The sequence below is a fragment of the Lagopus muta genome, chromosome 2, assembly GCF_023343835.1.
Source record: "Lagopus muta isolate bLagMut1 chromosome 2, bLagMut1 primary, whole genome shotgun sequence".
In the NCBI taxonomy this organism is placed as follows: domain Eukaryota; kingdom Metazoa; phylum Chordata; class Aves; order Galliformes; family Phasianidae; genus Lagopus; species Lagopus muta.
Window position 1 is genome coordinate 50,417,131 of NC_064434.1, and position 14,472 is coordinate 50,431,602.

Sequence of the window (14,472 nt, forward strand, 5' to 3'; positions counted from 1 at the left end):
TCATAGCACAAACAAACAAACATTTCTATCCAACTCTGTAGGAAAAAAAAAAAAAAAAAAAAGGAAAAAAATTCTTTAATTATATCTGCAGCAGGAAAAACAAGGTATAATACTTGTTGCCCGTGCCACGTGAGTGAGTTGATGCAAAATTAACTTACCGGGGAGTCTCTAGTCCTCCCATATGTACACACTATCCACCACCCCATGACTAGATACAGCAAGGTGGTAGAGCTCCACCCTGGGCCCCTCTGCCCCCAGCACCTGATCAGCTGCAGCCTGCCCTGGAGGACTGATTGCCCCAGAGGCTGCTCCTGCAAAGAAGGGAGATAAGGAATGGCTGTGACAGGACCCAGATAAGAGAAACATTCAAGCAAATATACAGTTGAAGAAGATGCTAAAGCTCCTTTGGAAGCAAAAGGATTTAATGTTTTAAACCCCATTAGCTTCAATTAGAATTAAATATGTGATAAAAGGTAAGTGCATAATTTTGTGATTAAGAATTGTTTAATGACCCTTAAATCTACAGCTGTCTCATCAACATTATCTAGAGTGGAACTAGAAATCTAAGTTTCCTGTAATCTTAGACTAAACTACTTGAAAATTAAACTTTATTGTGATCATGGGACAATGATTCATAAAAGAAAACTACATTTCCCTTTCTTCCTGTCAGTCAAAATTAAACCTAAATCTTCACCCCATAGATACAAAATAGTCAAGGGCTTTTATTATAGCCAGTTTTTATTACCTTATTTGTAGATTTTACTTTCCTGTTAAAACAAGATATGTTACCTAATAACTTTGTTTACCTGGATAAAGACTTCATAAAACCCTCTTAAAAATTGATGGTCTCATAAAATAGCAGTCAAACATGTCAAAATTGTATTTTTCACAGCTTAACTTAGCAAACCTATAAAATAAAATCCATGTAGCTTTAAAATATCAGCAGCATGTGCTTCCACCTCTCATCCCCACTACACATTCCGTACCCTTCAGTAGTCTTACCCACCAGGGTAGGGTCAGCATGGATGCTGCTGTCCCACTGCATGGCACAGCAAGCTGAGGGTCACCCATGGGGCAGGTTGCCACAAAGATGGCACTCAGAGGTAGGCAGGAGCAAAGCCCTGTGCCCATGTCCCAGAAGCATGTGCAAAACACCCAGAATCACCATCTCAGTACTTAAGAACTGCAGCTTTTTTTTTTTTTTTTTTAATTGTCTGCTCATTCTCTAAGCTTCTTTCATCTTCTGAAATACAGATTAAGAAAAAAAAAATTGCAACATAAAGTTTAAATTTATTTTTTCAGAGATTTTCAATACAGTAAGAAAAACATTTACCATTTCTTCTCTTTCCCTTCATATTCCAGTTTTATCTCTTTCGATATTCCACAGTCCAACAAGGAGAGGAGTAAAGAGATGCCCTATAGAGATCAATAGCATTTTTGGCCCTTTCTAGCCCCAAAACAGAAAAAAAAACTTCATTATTTTGAAAGAGAAAGAATGATTTTCCTCTAGAAACGCTTATCATGTTCTACAGATTTGTCTTCCATGGGGTTGTAGACTTTATACTTCAGAATTTCCATGCTGTCATCCAGGAACAGGATCCTTCTAGTTGTTCTTACCTTAAACACCAGATGTCAGGTTTTCTGCCAGAACATCTTTAAACAGTTCAAAAACATTTTTGGCATTGGATAAACTCTGGTGCTATTGGAAAGAAGAAAAACATAGGAAAAAAAAAAAGAGAGAAAATAGTGATTGTACAACCTCTTTGGTATAATAAGGTTTTGACCATTAGCTCGTACTCATACAAACTTTAATCTAATCAATATTAGTTCGTATTTATATTTCTAAATTCCTACCATGCTGGACATGTCAGCATGGAAATTGAATCTGCCTCTTTATGTTCTGAGGCTGGCAACAGGCTGGACACAGCATTATCATTTGACTGTGATAAATTTTATTAAAACCCTGGAGACATGCTGTGTCCCTTCTATGTTCTCTCAAAAGACAGTGCAAACGAGATACAGACCAAAAGATATATCTAGAATTAAGGGCATGGAATAACTCATAAAATTTGCAGTTTAGATTAAAACTGAGCTCCTGTCTAGGAGCAGGGAATTTTTAAAATAGGCTATTTTCTCTTGTACCAAAGCAGAACTGATTCTGAGGCATCAAGTGAAATCTTGACCTGAATGTTCCCAGAGCTTGAAGCTAGTAATGCACAGTACTGTGCATCAAAACTAATGCACAACTGAGAACTGCTTTTTGTTTTAAATTAAATGATCTCTAATCTGATCCAGCTCTAAACATATGCTACCTGGCCAGATGGAGGATTTTGTTAGATCCTGAAGGAACACGCTCCTTATCTGAAAAAGCAGAATAAAACTAACATACACTGTGCTTTCTTACCAATGGTTTTATAGATTTTGCTATCACTAGAATTCAATATAGTAGCTTTTTTTTTTTTTTTTTTTTTTTTTTAAGAAGTTCCTTTTTGGTTTTACATAGGCTCCTACCTTTGTTGCAGGTTTCCTTCTCAGTTAATGGATTTTGCTGATGGCTTTTTTTACAGATGTGAAAGCCAACATGAAAGTAACCCCATCATTTAGGTATTCACTTGGTAGTTGATGGAGAGTTCACACACTGAGTTTTCATATATTGTTTATAATATGATCTAGAAATGATTATTCTCAGTATTATATATGTAATAAACTTCCATAAAAACAAAGACTAAATCTTTCTGTGTTTCTGGTTTCCTCTAGGCTGTACCAAAGCTATTTGAATGCTTTAGGATTTGAAATGATAACACTCTCCTGCCTGCAGTGAAGGCTTTCCCCCCACCCCAGAAAAGAACAGAATTAAAGAACTCACAGTATGTTCTTACTTCTTAATGAGCTTAATGTTGACCAGTGGAGGAGCAAGAAAATATGTGTACTACAAGTAAAATTTTCAAAGAAAAAAATCCATAGCAGACAACGTAATCACTTAATAAATTGCAAAAGAGCAGGAAGTAGAATGTCCTGGAAATGTCCACTTTCAAAACTGGAGGAAGAAAATTAAGAAACAAAGAGATCCGTTCTGATAATGTCCCAGAAGTGGTGATTCAGGAAGTTAACCTGTTGAGGAGCGGAGGCAGGAGCTCTAAAAAAGAGTGACAGAGCAGGCAATCTCCTTGTTTTCCTCCTGAATCCTCTGCAACAGGATTTCCTTGTCACACCATGTGGAACCATGTAAATATGCCCCCTTTGGCTACGTGACAGGAATCATTTCCTCCAAAGTGCTTGCAGGGACGGAAAAAAAAAAAAAAAGGTCAGGAACTTGGGGATTTGTATTAGCAGATAGCACTTAGTCAGGAAAGGGATAAAGATTACAGGGGAAATGGTGCTATTGGTCTGTAATCCTTTTCTGTCACACATACTTTTCATATTAATCATAATATTACCATACTATGTATGTGGAAAAAATAATCTTATCTATTCTTCACATTCAATTTCTAATTGATGCTTAAATGTAAGGAATAAAGATTTCAAAATAAACCTACAGCAAGCTCATGAGCTGAAACTTTTATGTTTGCAAATGTGAAAGTAAGTATGTTTCTGCCTAAGTTTTCAAATATTTCTGTGTCCATTTACATGTCAAAAAAAGAAATAAGGGAAAAGAAACAAGGTTAGTGGCATGATCTTAGTTGTGTTCTCTTTGTTTCATGTATTTAAATATTGGATACCAGCTTAGATTATTAGTTTAGTTTTAACATTACTGCAAATTGTATCACACAACCAAGGAGAATTAAGACTGTATGATTGCAGCACCTTATCAGTCTCTGAACTGAAAGTTCACAGCATCCATTTTCAGTAGCCTAAGAAATCTGGAAGCAAGACAACAGCTGCACTGCAATCCTGTAAGTGCTGTAACCCCATTCACATGAATGCAGTTCTGCCAGTTTACAGGCTTAAGTTGTTCTGGTTTATTCCCAAATAGGAAAGAGAAAATACTGCTCCCGTAGGAAAGCGTCCAACATATCCACAGTCACATTAGGGACTGCATCAGTATAGCACTCAGGAAAAAAACAAGCAAACAAACAAACAAAAAAAACAAGGAATCCTTAGCCTGAAAGAGGCATGTAGGTTTCCTTAGTTGTCTGCTTACAGAAAGCACCATAATTCTTCCTGATAACACCTTGTATTTGTGTCCTGAAGGAACCACAGATAAATGTTTTCACTACAAAATCAGAAGTACTTGGTAAATGCACTTCATTAGTATTGGCAGCATGTAGACTGCTTACAGCTGTTTCATGTACATACTGCTGAAACAGTACTCTTCTCTCATCAGATCTTTCCAGATGTAAAAATTTTACCAAGAGATAAAAATTTGAAAGAAAAATCTCATTGCAATGCATGGTTGTGTTTATTTCCCACAGTTGTTGCCTTTTCTTTATATTTATGGTCTGTTCTACTAGCAGATTGAATTACTTTAAGCAGTGGGTGAGGTCACACTAAGTCAAGCAATCATAAGTAATAGTAATACCTCCTGATCTAATTGATACTGTAATTATATATATATATATTTTTAATAAAATATCTCTGTTAATGAAAAATTGAAATTTTGGACTGGGTGAGAATAAAGGTGAGAATTTTCTCCAAGTTTGTCTGAGGTTTAAAGTTATAGCAATACCTTTTATCCTGAGGTACTCTGAGGCTGTGCAGAGCTTGTCCCACAGAGATCCACATAGCAAGAATCTATCTTGACTGGCAATGCCTGTTGACTTCCCAGCAGATAGCCGAATGAGTAACTTCTTGAAAAAGCTGTTGTGACAGGTTGGCATTTTTGAGATGTTCTGATGCTGCTGATAAGCAATACCAGATCCACCAAAAAAAACAGCAGTGCTTTCACTGCAGCCTGGGCTTGCTGGCAGTCTCAAATTCCACCAAGAGCCTCAGAACTTCATTTTCTCTTCAGACCGTATCTTGAAGTGTTACAATTTTCCCTATTTACACTTTGCTAGGACAAGAGGTTTACTGATGCCCTTTCACTACCCTAGGGACTGTTTCGACATCTCCTGCTCTTTTCTTTTTATAACTCTGTCCAGGACTTATTGTGCAAACCAAGCAACTAACCTTGTTGTTAGGGTGAGACATAATAACTTTGCACCTAAACTGACTATTAAAAAACCCAACTTCTCTATGGAGACGACAAGGTATTTCCCACCTACAATTATCAAGTTCCTGGCTGAAGTTCTCTGTTTTGTAAAAAGCTTTCCATTGCAGCCTGTAGATTGCCCTAGCTGCCCTGCACTCTTTAACATTATTACTTTTTGGCCCATTCTAAAACATTCAATAAGAAGATTGGAGAATACTTTTAGGAACAGTTCTTTCAAGGTCACTGAGTACTACACGCAGAAAGACACGTGGTGCTGTGTGCAGACTTATTGTTGGCACTCAGACAAGTGCATAGCTGTTTTCAGCTGTACACGGTAATTCCTAAGGCAAAATCTACATTTACTGACACCTTTTTTTTTTCCTACAACATATGCAATGAAATCTTTAAGAATTAGCCTTTAGCTTAACCACTGAACAGGGGGGAGGGACACAAGAGGACAAAGGATTTTCCACGCAAACAAATGGTACAGAGAAAAAAAATAATGAAATTATCTTTCAAGGAATTTGCTTAACGGATTCCTCGTTGATTGCAGCCCTTCAAAGATGAGTGTGTTGCACTTCACAGACTGGAAACATACTGAAGCAAGTGAGTAGCTGATTTTGGTCAAGACAATGAGCTACCCGTTCTCACTATTAATGCTTCTCATTTCCTCCTACCTTCCACCATAGGCAAACTATCTGTAGAATAATCAATGCAACATATAGAATGATCAATAACTCACTGCTTTAATTTGGCAGGACCGTAATTTGGTTACCTTTTTTCCATCCAAAAGTGAAGATTTTCTGTGTGTGCCACCATTATAGTGAAGATATACAATGCAGCCTGAAAAACACAGGGGATGCTCAGGCTTACCTTGCATATTAGTGACAAAGACTTAAAAGGAACCTCTGTTTTGACCAGTGATGGTATAAATAAGGCATTCTCTTATTCTGCAGAATGATTTACTGAGGGTAAACAGACATTTCTCCTCGTGGCAATAATAAAAATAAGCCAACAGAAAGGACATACAGCATTTTCCCCTACTGGTAAGCTAGATTTTATTCTGGCTTTTCTTTTGTTGGCAGAATTGCTACATATGTTCTACCAAATATTTGCTTTGGTACACTAGGAAAAATCTTTCTTGAAATCTGGACGCATAACTATTATCTGAGTAAGGGAAAATGCCTGTATTCCTGTTTTCTTACACAAAGAGAGCATGTTGTTAGAGGTGAGTGACGTTCCTGCTGCTAGCTCGTGCATGTAGAACTCTCACAGAACACACTGCTCAGCAGCAATTACAGCCCCACAGAAACTCTCATGGACGTGCTTTTCCTCAGGAAATGAGCAGAGCCACAGTAGCATCCAAACATATGCAGTTTTACTTTTAAGTATCCAACATGCTATTAATTAGCTAATTTCTTGCACCACACTTGATTCTGAAACTGCTGCTTTCTCTGTGCCATGCAACATCTACAGCCTGCATCCAAACCCAAGGAATGTCCTGGTCCAGGGGCACCTCAGCTGCACGCACAACTGACAGTCGGGATAACTGAGGCAGGCAAAGGGCAAAAGGGGAAAAGGCAGATGAGTATCTTGTCCAAGGCTGCAGAGCTGGCCGCTCACTTGGCTGCAATTAAAGGGGAGGCCCCAGCTCCTGCTGCTGCAGGACTCAGCAGAAAACACGGCCATACCCTTGCTCCAGCCCCTCCAGCTGTGTTGGTGTCACAGCACAGAAATGATGAGTCTTTATTGATAGCAGCAGGTTTTCATAGAGTCATAGAATAGTTAAGGTTGGAAAAGACAACTAAAATAATCTAGTCCAAATATGAACCTATTCCCACTGTGCCCACTAACCACATCCATCAGTGTTACAAGTTTCTCGAACACCTCCAGGGGCGGTGGAACACCTCCCTGGGCAGTCTGTGCCAATGCAACACCACTCCTTCCAAGATGAAATTCTTCCTAATATCCAACCTGACCTCCCATGGCACAACTTGAGGCCATTACCTCTTGTCCTATCATTATTAAGCTCATCCTATCACTGAATTACAGGCAGGAGCTCAAGGATGCATTCATAACCATTTTGAAATTTGGTTTTAAGAAATAAAGATGCATACTCAAAAATAGCTGCTCTGAAAAGACCTATTTTAGCCCACTGCCTGAGAAAGTTAATTACTTAATTTGATTATTGTCTGAAATTATTTTAAATTATTACCATTGTATAAATAAGCAAACAAAAACCAAGTAGAATACGATAAAAGCATAATTTAATAATTCTGTAATATGGGCAGACAATTGCTTTAATGAATGTTCAACTGCTTTTTGAGCCTGAAGCTAAGAATGAAAAGATAGCAATTTGCACATCAGATATTTCTGAAAAAAAAAGCTGTACAGTGTTTAACAAAACATTCTATTTGTGTGTTGTTCTACATGGTTACAATAGTTATGACATATATTTGCCCTTTAACACAATTTACTCTACTGCTGTCAGGTAACTGTGGAGAGTTATTGCCTCAGAAATAACTTCAAAAGCTCCTTAATAAAATAATGCAGTAATAGAGGTTTCTTTCCTTGGGAGACTACAAAAATGCTGATGCAGCTTGGAATGCTCTCATGCCTGTATTGCTGCTGATGGTGGTAAATAACCTCAGCTTCCTCAAAAGGTCTGCACCACATGCAGGCTGTGCACCAAGGCACTTCACTCCAGATTAATGTGCTGAAGGAGAGGCTGGGTGGGGCGATGGGCACCTGATCTACATGGTGGAGTTTGGTGGAGTTTAAGGTCCATTCCAACCTAAGCCATTCTGTGAGTATGAGATTCTATAAAATGACATGGTCGTTGCCTGCCATGTGAGTTTTAACAAAGAAAATTGGTGACTGTTGGATACATAGATTGTCATTTTGTGTAGACATAGCTCCGGCACCGAACGGGAATAAGCCCACCTTGTGAACCAATTCATTTTCATGCAGTTCCCAGCACAGTTTCTCAGTTTTAACTTCAAGGACTTAAAACTATATCCTGCTGCTCTACAATAAGTTTGTTGCTTACGTACCATGCTTTACCCAAATGGTTCTTTGCATTTGAAGAAGATGAAAGTGATTCCCAGGCTTGAAACCCAGATTATATTGGAGATGATAGTGTGGTAAGGAAATAGAGAACGAATAAGAGATTTGGGTGAGGAGGAGAAGGCAGAAGGAGCTGCCAATGAGTCTCAGTGTGAAATTGGATTCAGCAAGATCAAGCACAGAAACCCAGTAATGAGCCTTCCACAAAGCTTTAGGCTACACGCAGAGCTCTGTGGTATTTTTAGGAAGAGAAATGTGATAAGAAAGATATTAAAACTTAGTGCTGCAGACGGAGGGCCAGGAAGCAAGCAATGTCACTGGCTTAGAAGAAGGATTTCGAAGACGTATGTAGAATACGTCATTCCAAAATAAGAGCAGGGTAAAGGAGGATGGACAGAGGTTGTAGGTGCCCAGTAAAAGATGACCTGAGTCTCTGATAGAGGTCTCTCTGGAAAGAACTATCAGTTTCAGAAAAGCATCCCACTTCTTTAGCCCTGATGACCACAGACAGCAAGTAAGAGGTAAGCAGAGATGAAGTCCAAAAGGTTTTATTTGTTTAGGCAGAGCTTCCTTTGCTTGAAGCTTCAACATATCAGTACATTTGTCTTATCATTTTGGTGATGTGTCAATGGCTATATTCTCCTACTATGGGTACCAAATGAATGCATATTCCGAAAGGTATGTTGGAATTCCTGGATAAACTTTTGAGACACAGTGATATTTTGGAAGTTGTTTCCATAGTGCTAGACAAAAATAATGGTGCAGGCTGTTTTCAAACTACATTCTGCAACAATTAAACGAGGCACAGTCATTCTTCCTGATTTAATTAGGATGTTCCTAAGAAATTACTCTAAAGCAGGACTTTTTCTATCCTATACCTTCTGTAGAACATCCATGACTCTTTTACCTCAGAAGATGAACTGAAACCCAAGGAGATAACTCTGTATTTTCCTTCTGGCTGAGGAAACTGATCTTGTAAGGACTAAAGACAAAAACTGTCAGGGATACTTTCTTTCAAATACTGTAACTCAGGCACGAGGAGGACTTTTTGAGATGAGCTATGCAGCTGTCATCTTCATCACCAGATAAGTTCATAGAATCATTAAGGTTGGAAAAGACCACTACAGTCATATAGTCCAAACATAAACCCACCTCCACCATGCCCACTAAGCCACATCTCTCAGTGCCACATCCACAGTTCTTGAACACCTCCAGGGACAGTGACTCCACCACCTCCCTGTGGGCAGCCTGTGCCAGTGCCTCACTACTCTTTCTGAGAAGCACTTCTTCCTAATATCCAATTTGAACCTTCCACAGCGCAACCTAAGACCATTATCTCTCATCCTATTGCTAGTAATTTGCTGGAATTCCTGGCCCTATTGTAACCCATCCATGCTCAGAGCTGCAGGGGGAAGGCAAACTTAAGGTGTTCTCCACTCACAGGGAGGGCTCATCAAAGTTTTGCCATTACAGCTGTGCTGTTGTCACAAGCTTTTGTCTCAGATGGTTACTGATACTTTTTTGGTTAAAAAAAAAGGTGAAACCAGCAAGCCACTTCACAACTTCTGGAAACAGGACCATGTTCACAGTGGAAATGGTACTGGTTGAATGCATTTTGGAGTATGTAAGATGATTTATTGTATGGGAGGTATGCGTATACAATAGTGAAAACTACAAATACTGGGAGGCAAGTAGTAAGAACCCAAATTGTTATTTATTTTTTCAAAGTAAATACAAGCGTTCAGTTGAAGGTAATTCCATAGTATTCAGAATACTTTTGCCATTGTAGGTAACGTGAAATAATTAAAAAAAAAAAAAAGAGCATGATAAAAGAGAATGTTACAAAAACAACAACAACAACAAAAACCCAACAAAGTTCCTACATCCAACAACCCAAGACTATGCTGCCAGTTACTTACAGCTATACATGGGAACAAATATTCAGATTTCCTCAGAGCTTTCAAGCACAATCCAGAGGAATGAGTGTTAATTACTCATCCTAAAAAAAGATAATAATAATTGTCTTTAGTAGAAGTAATTTTCATGAAGACTCTAGAATTGCAGTCCTGGGAAATTGAGTCCTGCTTTAGTTTGCTCAGAAAGTAATGCCTCCTAATGGTTTCCATGGAAACTATAACACAGCTACAAAGAGCACAGCAATACTATTTGATAGAGCAAACTTTCAGCTACAAAGTACGGTTTTGCAATACAGCCACTAGCATTAGTTCTGCATTTTTGTCACTGATGAACAGGAGTCTGCATACTGCGCTCATAAAAAAGTGCACCAGTGGAGGTGACCCACTGTCACCACTAAAATGCACCACCACTCTGTGCTCACTGTTTGGCCTCCATCAATGTTCAGCAAGCATCAACAACTGTCAGTGGTACCACTGTTCCGCTATGAAGGAGTTCAATAACGTGCTTTTGCTTCATGTATACCTCTGTGTCAAACACGACAAAGCTCTTGCAACTCAACAGCATGGTGAGGAAAAGCCTTCTCTCCGCGGGCTGACTGACTTGGATCTGTTCTGTTTGCGCCGTTCTCTCTCACACCTCCCACACGACTTCAGTTGGGATCGGTACCGCACTCACTGCCGCGCCCGATCACCGCACGCACAGTGTTTACGCCTCAACCAGGGGCGGGACAGGGCGGCGCGTCACAGGGGACGGTGGGGCGGGGCGGGAGGCGCGGCCGGGCGCTGCCCCGCGGCTCAGGGGCGGCTGCCCGCGGCATGGGTCTTGAGCTCCGGCCGAGAGCCCGCGGGTGGCGGTGAAAGGAGCGGCCCCGCCGTGTCCGCGGCCCCAGAGAGAAGAGGCCGGGCGCCCGCGGGCGGGTTGTCGCCGGGGCTGCGAGCGGCGGGGCTCGGGACCCGGAAGCAGAAGCGGGACCGGGAGGCGGCTGGATGGGAAGAAGCGGCGGCGGCGGCGGGAGGCGATGGGGGAGCAGCAGAGCTCGCTGAGCGCCTCGCGGGCTGCCGCCGCCGCGCCGCCCAGCCCGGCCGGGGGCTCACGGGAGGACGGTCCGGAGGAGAGGCCGCCGCCACGGGAGGCGGCCGGGCCGGGAGAAGGTGGGGAGCCTCCGCCCTCCATCGGCTCCGAGAGACGAGGGGGCGGCGGGGACGCAGCGGGGGAGGACGAAGAGGAGGCGGCCGGGCCGGAGCCGCCGGGCGCGGGGGAATCGGCGGAGGAGGGGCTGGAGGGGGGCAGCGGTCGGCGCCGCCCGGCCCGACGGCACGTGTATTGCACCGTGTACTGCGTGGAGAACGACCGGCCGGGCCCCGGCTCCCCGCCCAGCTCCGGCAGCGCGCAGCCCCCGGCCCGGCGCGGGGTGGCGGCGGGCGGCGACCCGCTGTCAGCGGGCGGCAGCATCGAGGTGGTGGACTTGTACCTGCTGCCCGAACCCTTTTCCGGGCTGATCGGCGGCGACTTCGGGCCGCTGCTGGTGCTGAGCTGCCGAGTGTGCCTGGAAGAGAAACCCGTCAAGCCCCTGTCCTGTTGCAAGAAGGCGGTGTGCGAGGAGTGCCTCAAGCGGTACCTCAGCTCCCAGGTACGACCGGGCCCCGCGCCGCTCCCCGAAGGGATTGCTGATGCCGCGGTACCCCTGAGCCCCTCGAGGAGCTGCTGGTTCCGGGTCGGGGATTAGGCGGTCGTTCCCCAGCCCCTCTCCGCGGGCTGATGGCGGCCCTGCTGCTCGCCCGGTGACGTGCTGCCTGTGGTGTTTGCACTGTGCGGGGCGGCGGGGCTGCTGTGCAGAGGGCTCTGTGATTAGCCTTGAGGAATCACAGTTGCTGCAGCAGCAACTCCGGGGAGAAAAGAGAACAGCTTTTGCGAACTTAGAGTGACCAACTTACAGCCTGCTGCTTCATCACTGCTTTGTCAGTCAGTCTGCAGTTTCGAAGAGAAATCGGGAGCCTGAAAGCTAACCAGCCTTGCTTGGTGATGCTGGTAGCCGATTTAGCATCACAAACCACTTCTGTATGGCTCCTACCAGTGACGTAGGTGTGTCCTAAGCCCAAAGAGCCAGGCAGATGCTGGGTATGTGAGAATATCAAAACCAAGCAAAACTCTTTGCTGACCACCCTTACATATGCATTCAGCAGAGGCATGGGAGATGTACTCGGCAGAGAAGTGCTGGTGGGATGTATTTTTGCACCTGCTGGCCCTAGAAGCTGTGTTACAGTGGTCTGTGCTCCACTGGGCTGTGTGCCTGGGAATGGCTTCACAGCTCCCGCAAGCGCTATAAATAGGTGTGGGGCTCCTCCAACCAGGCCATTTCACGGCTTGGGACTGGCACGTGCTCCTATCTGGGCACTTGCAAGTCCATGCAGCAGTTACTCGTGCTGGTAGTATTTGTTCTGGCTAATGGTACACTCACTGAGGTTTTTACAGAGCACTTTTATTGTGTTTAGATAACAGGGAAGGGCTTAATGTGGGAACTGATGGGACGAGTGGAATAGGGCTATGTTTTTATATGTTCCCCAACACTGAAATTTGGGAACACCTTATAAGATTTCTTGCACAGAACCCAGAATGTTTTGGTTTGGTATGTAACTAACTGATGAACTCAAAGTCTAGAAAGTTTTCAGAATTCATTGCTAGTATGTGTTTGAGCCATCTTCACGTTTGCCACCAAGGCCACACGGGTCAGGATATTGTCTTACCTTGGAGATCACAAAGCAGTGTGATAGACATCGGGTGTTCTTCCTTAGCATCTGTAACCTGTGCTTCAAGACAATGGTTTGTGGTAGCTTCTCATTATTAAAACAGGTAGTAAAATGCATTGGGGAATGACCAAGTAGGGAGCTCGGTCATCATCCTAAGAATGCTCTCTGATCATTGGAGGTATTCAAAGTTGGGTTGTGTGGGTGGGGCTTTGTGCAACCTGATCTAGCGAAATATGTCCATGCCACTGGCAGGGGTGCATTCAAATACTGAATTCAATTGGCTAATCCTCTTCTTCAGTGAATAGAAAGGTGTTTTTGTGGCATAATTTGTCTAAAATAGTTGAAATGGCCATAGATATTTTCTCCTATTTGTTTCCTTTGAGTAAGAAGGGGTGTAGGATCCCACAGTAAGATATATCAGAGTGAGATTCTGCCCCAAACACTTCATAGTACTAGTTGTGAGCTAAGGCAATAGAGAATCTCTTGCAGCAAACATGAAGCAACTTGAAACAAAAACAAAAAAAAAAAAAAAAAACAAAAAAAAACAGTTGCTAGATTTGCATGGTCTGTCAGCTAAAGCTATACCTAAGAACAGTTCTGCCTGATTTCAGCTCAGCAATTCAAGGATGATTGCATGGTTTGGTGTCTGCAAGAGCTACCTGGCTTGGGAGCTGGGTGAAAACCCCATAAAGCAAGTTCAGAATCATAGAATCACAAGGTTGGAAACAACCTGCAAGATCATCTAGTCCAACTGTCCTCCCATTATCATTGCTACCACAAGCTTCTAACCCATATCTCGTAGCACCTCATCCAGCTGTCTCTTGAGCATTGCTGGGGAGAGCAACTCCACTACCTCCCTGGGCAGGCCATTCCAGTGCCTGGAATGTGAGGATGTTCTTTGCGATGAAGCCACTGGTATTGCTGAGCACTCTATAAAGCTTAGTCCAGAAGCTATTAAAAGATCTATGTGGCAGATAGCCATATTGATGCTCGTATACATAAAAGATGAAACAGGGATACAGATGCAGATAAAGGAATATTTGCAATACTGCTACTGATATTGAGAACAGAGATTCACAAAGTACTTCTGCAGAGACAGGGACTCTTACCCATCCTGTTATGACCCAGCAGGATTTTAGTTGAGTGATGTATTTGTTCAAGAGAAAAAGGCAACAAAACATCCTCTAAAGCAGTCCAGTGTGTTCTTAGCATATCTGTCTTTTTGGGAAAAACAAGTGATGTTTCTTTGGGAAGAACAAGAAGTGACGTTTTTCTCCTTTGTGCTGTAGAAAGCTCATGTGACTCATCCTCAGTGGAGAGGAAAAGCCTTCTCCTTGCCTGCTCTGTCAGAGGAATTTGAGTGGAAGGACAGTATAGGATAAAGTCACCTTTTAGTCTTCTGAGTTTTAGCACTTCATGTAGTGATTTCCTTCATAAAAAGAAAACCTACCAAAAAGTTTGAAAGGAGTAAATGTTGGAAAGCTGACTCTTTTTGCAAAATCGTAACAGATTTTTGGTTTGGATACAGTCAGCTTTATGTAGGAATGCACCTGAAATTGGGAGGGGGAGCAGAGGGAGAAGGAAAAAAATGGATGTGCATTTAGATCTTGT

General features: G+C 42.6%; 1 protein-coding gene across 2 annotated transcripts in view; it reads left to right on the top strand.

Annotated features, from left to right (window-relative positions):
* Positions 1-10,892: 10,892 nt before the first annotated feature.
* The window catches only part of RNF217 (ring finger protein 217), a 55,693-nt gene continuing 52,113 nt past the window's right edge, over positions 10,893-14,472 (top strand). For both annotated transcript variants that reach the window (XM_048937088.1, XM_048937087.1), the window contains exon 1: positions 10,893-11,744. In XM_048937088.1, coding sequence (XP_048793045.1) covers positions 11,133-11,744 — 612 coding nt within the window. In that variant the 5' untranslated portion in view covers positions 10,893-11,132. The remainder of the gene's footprint in view (positions 11,745-14,472) is intronic.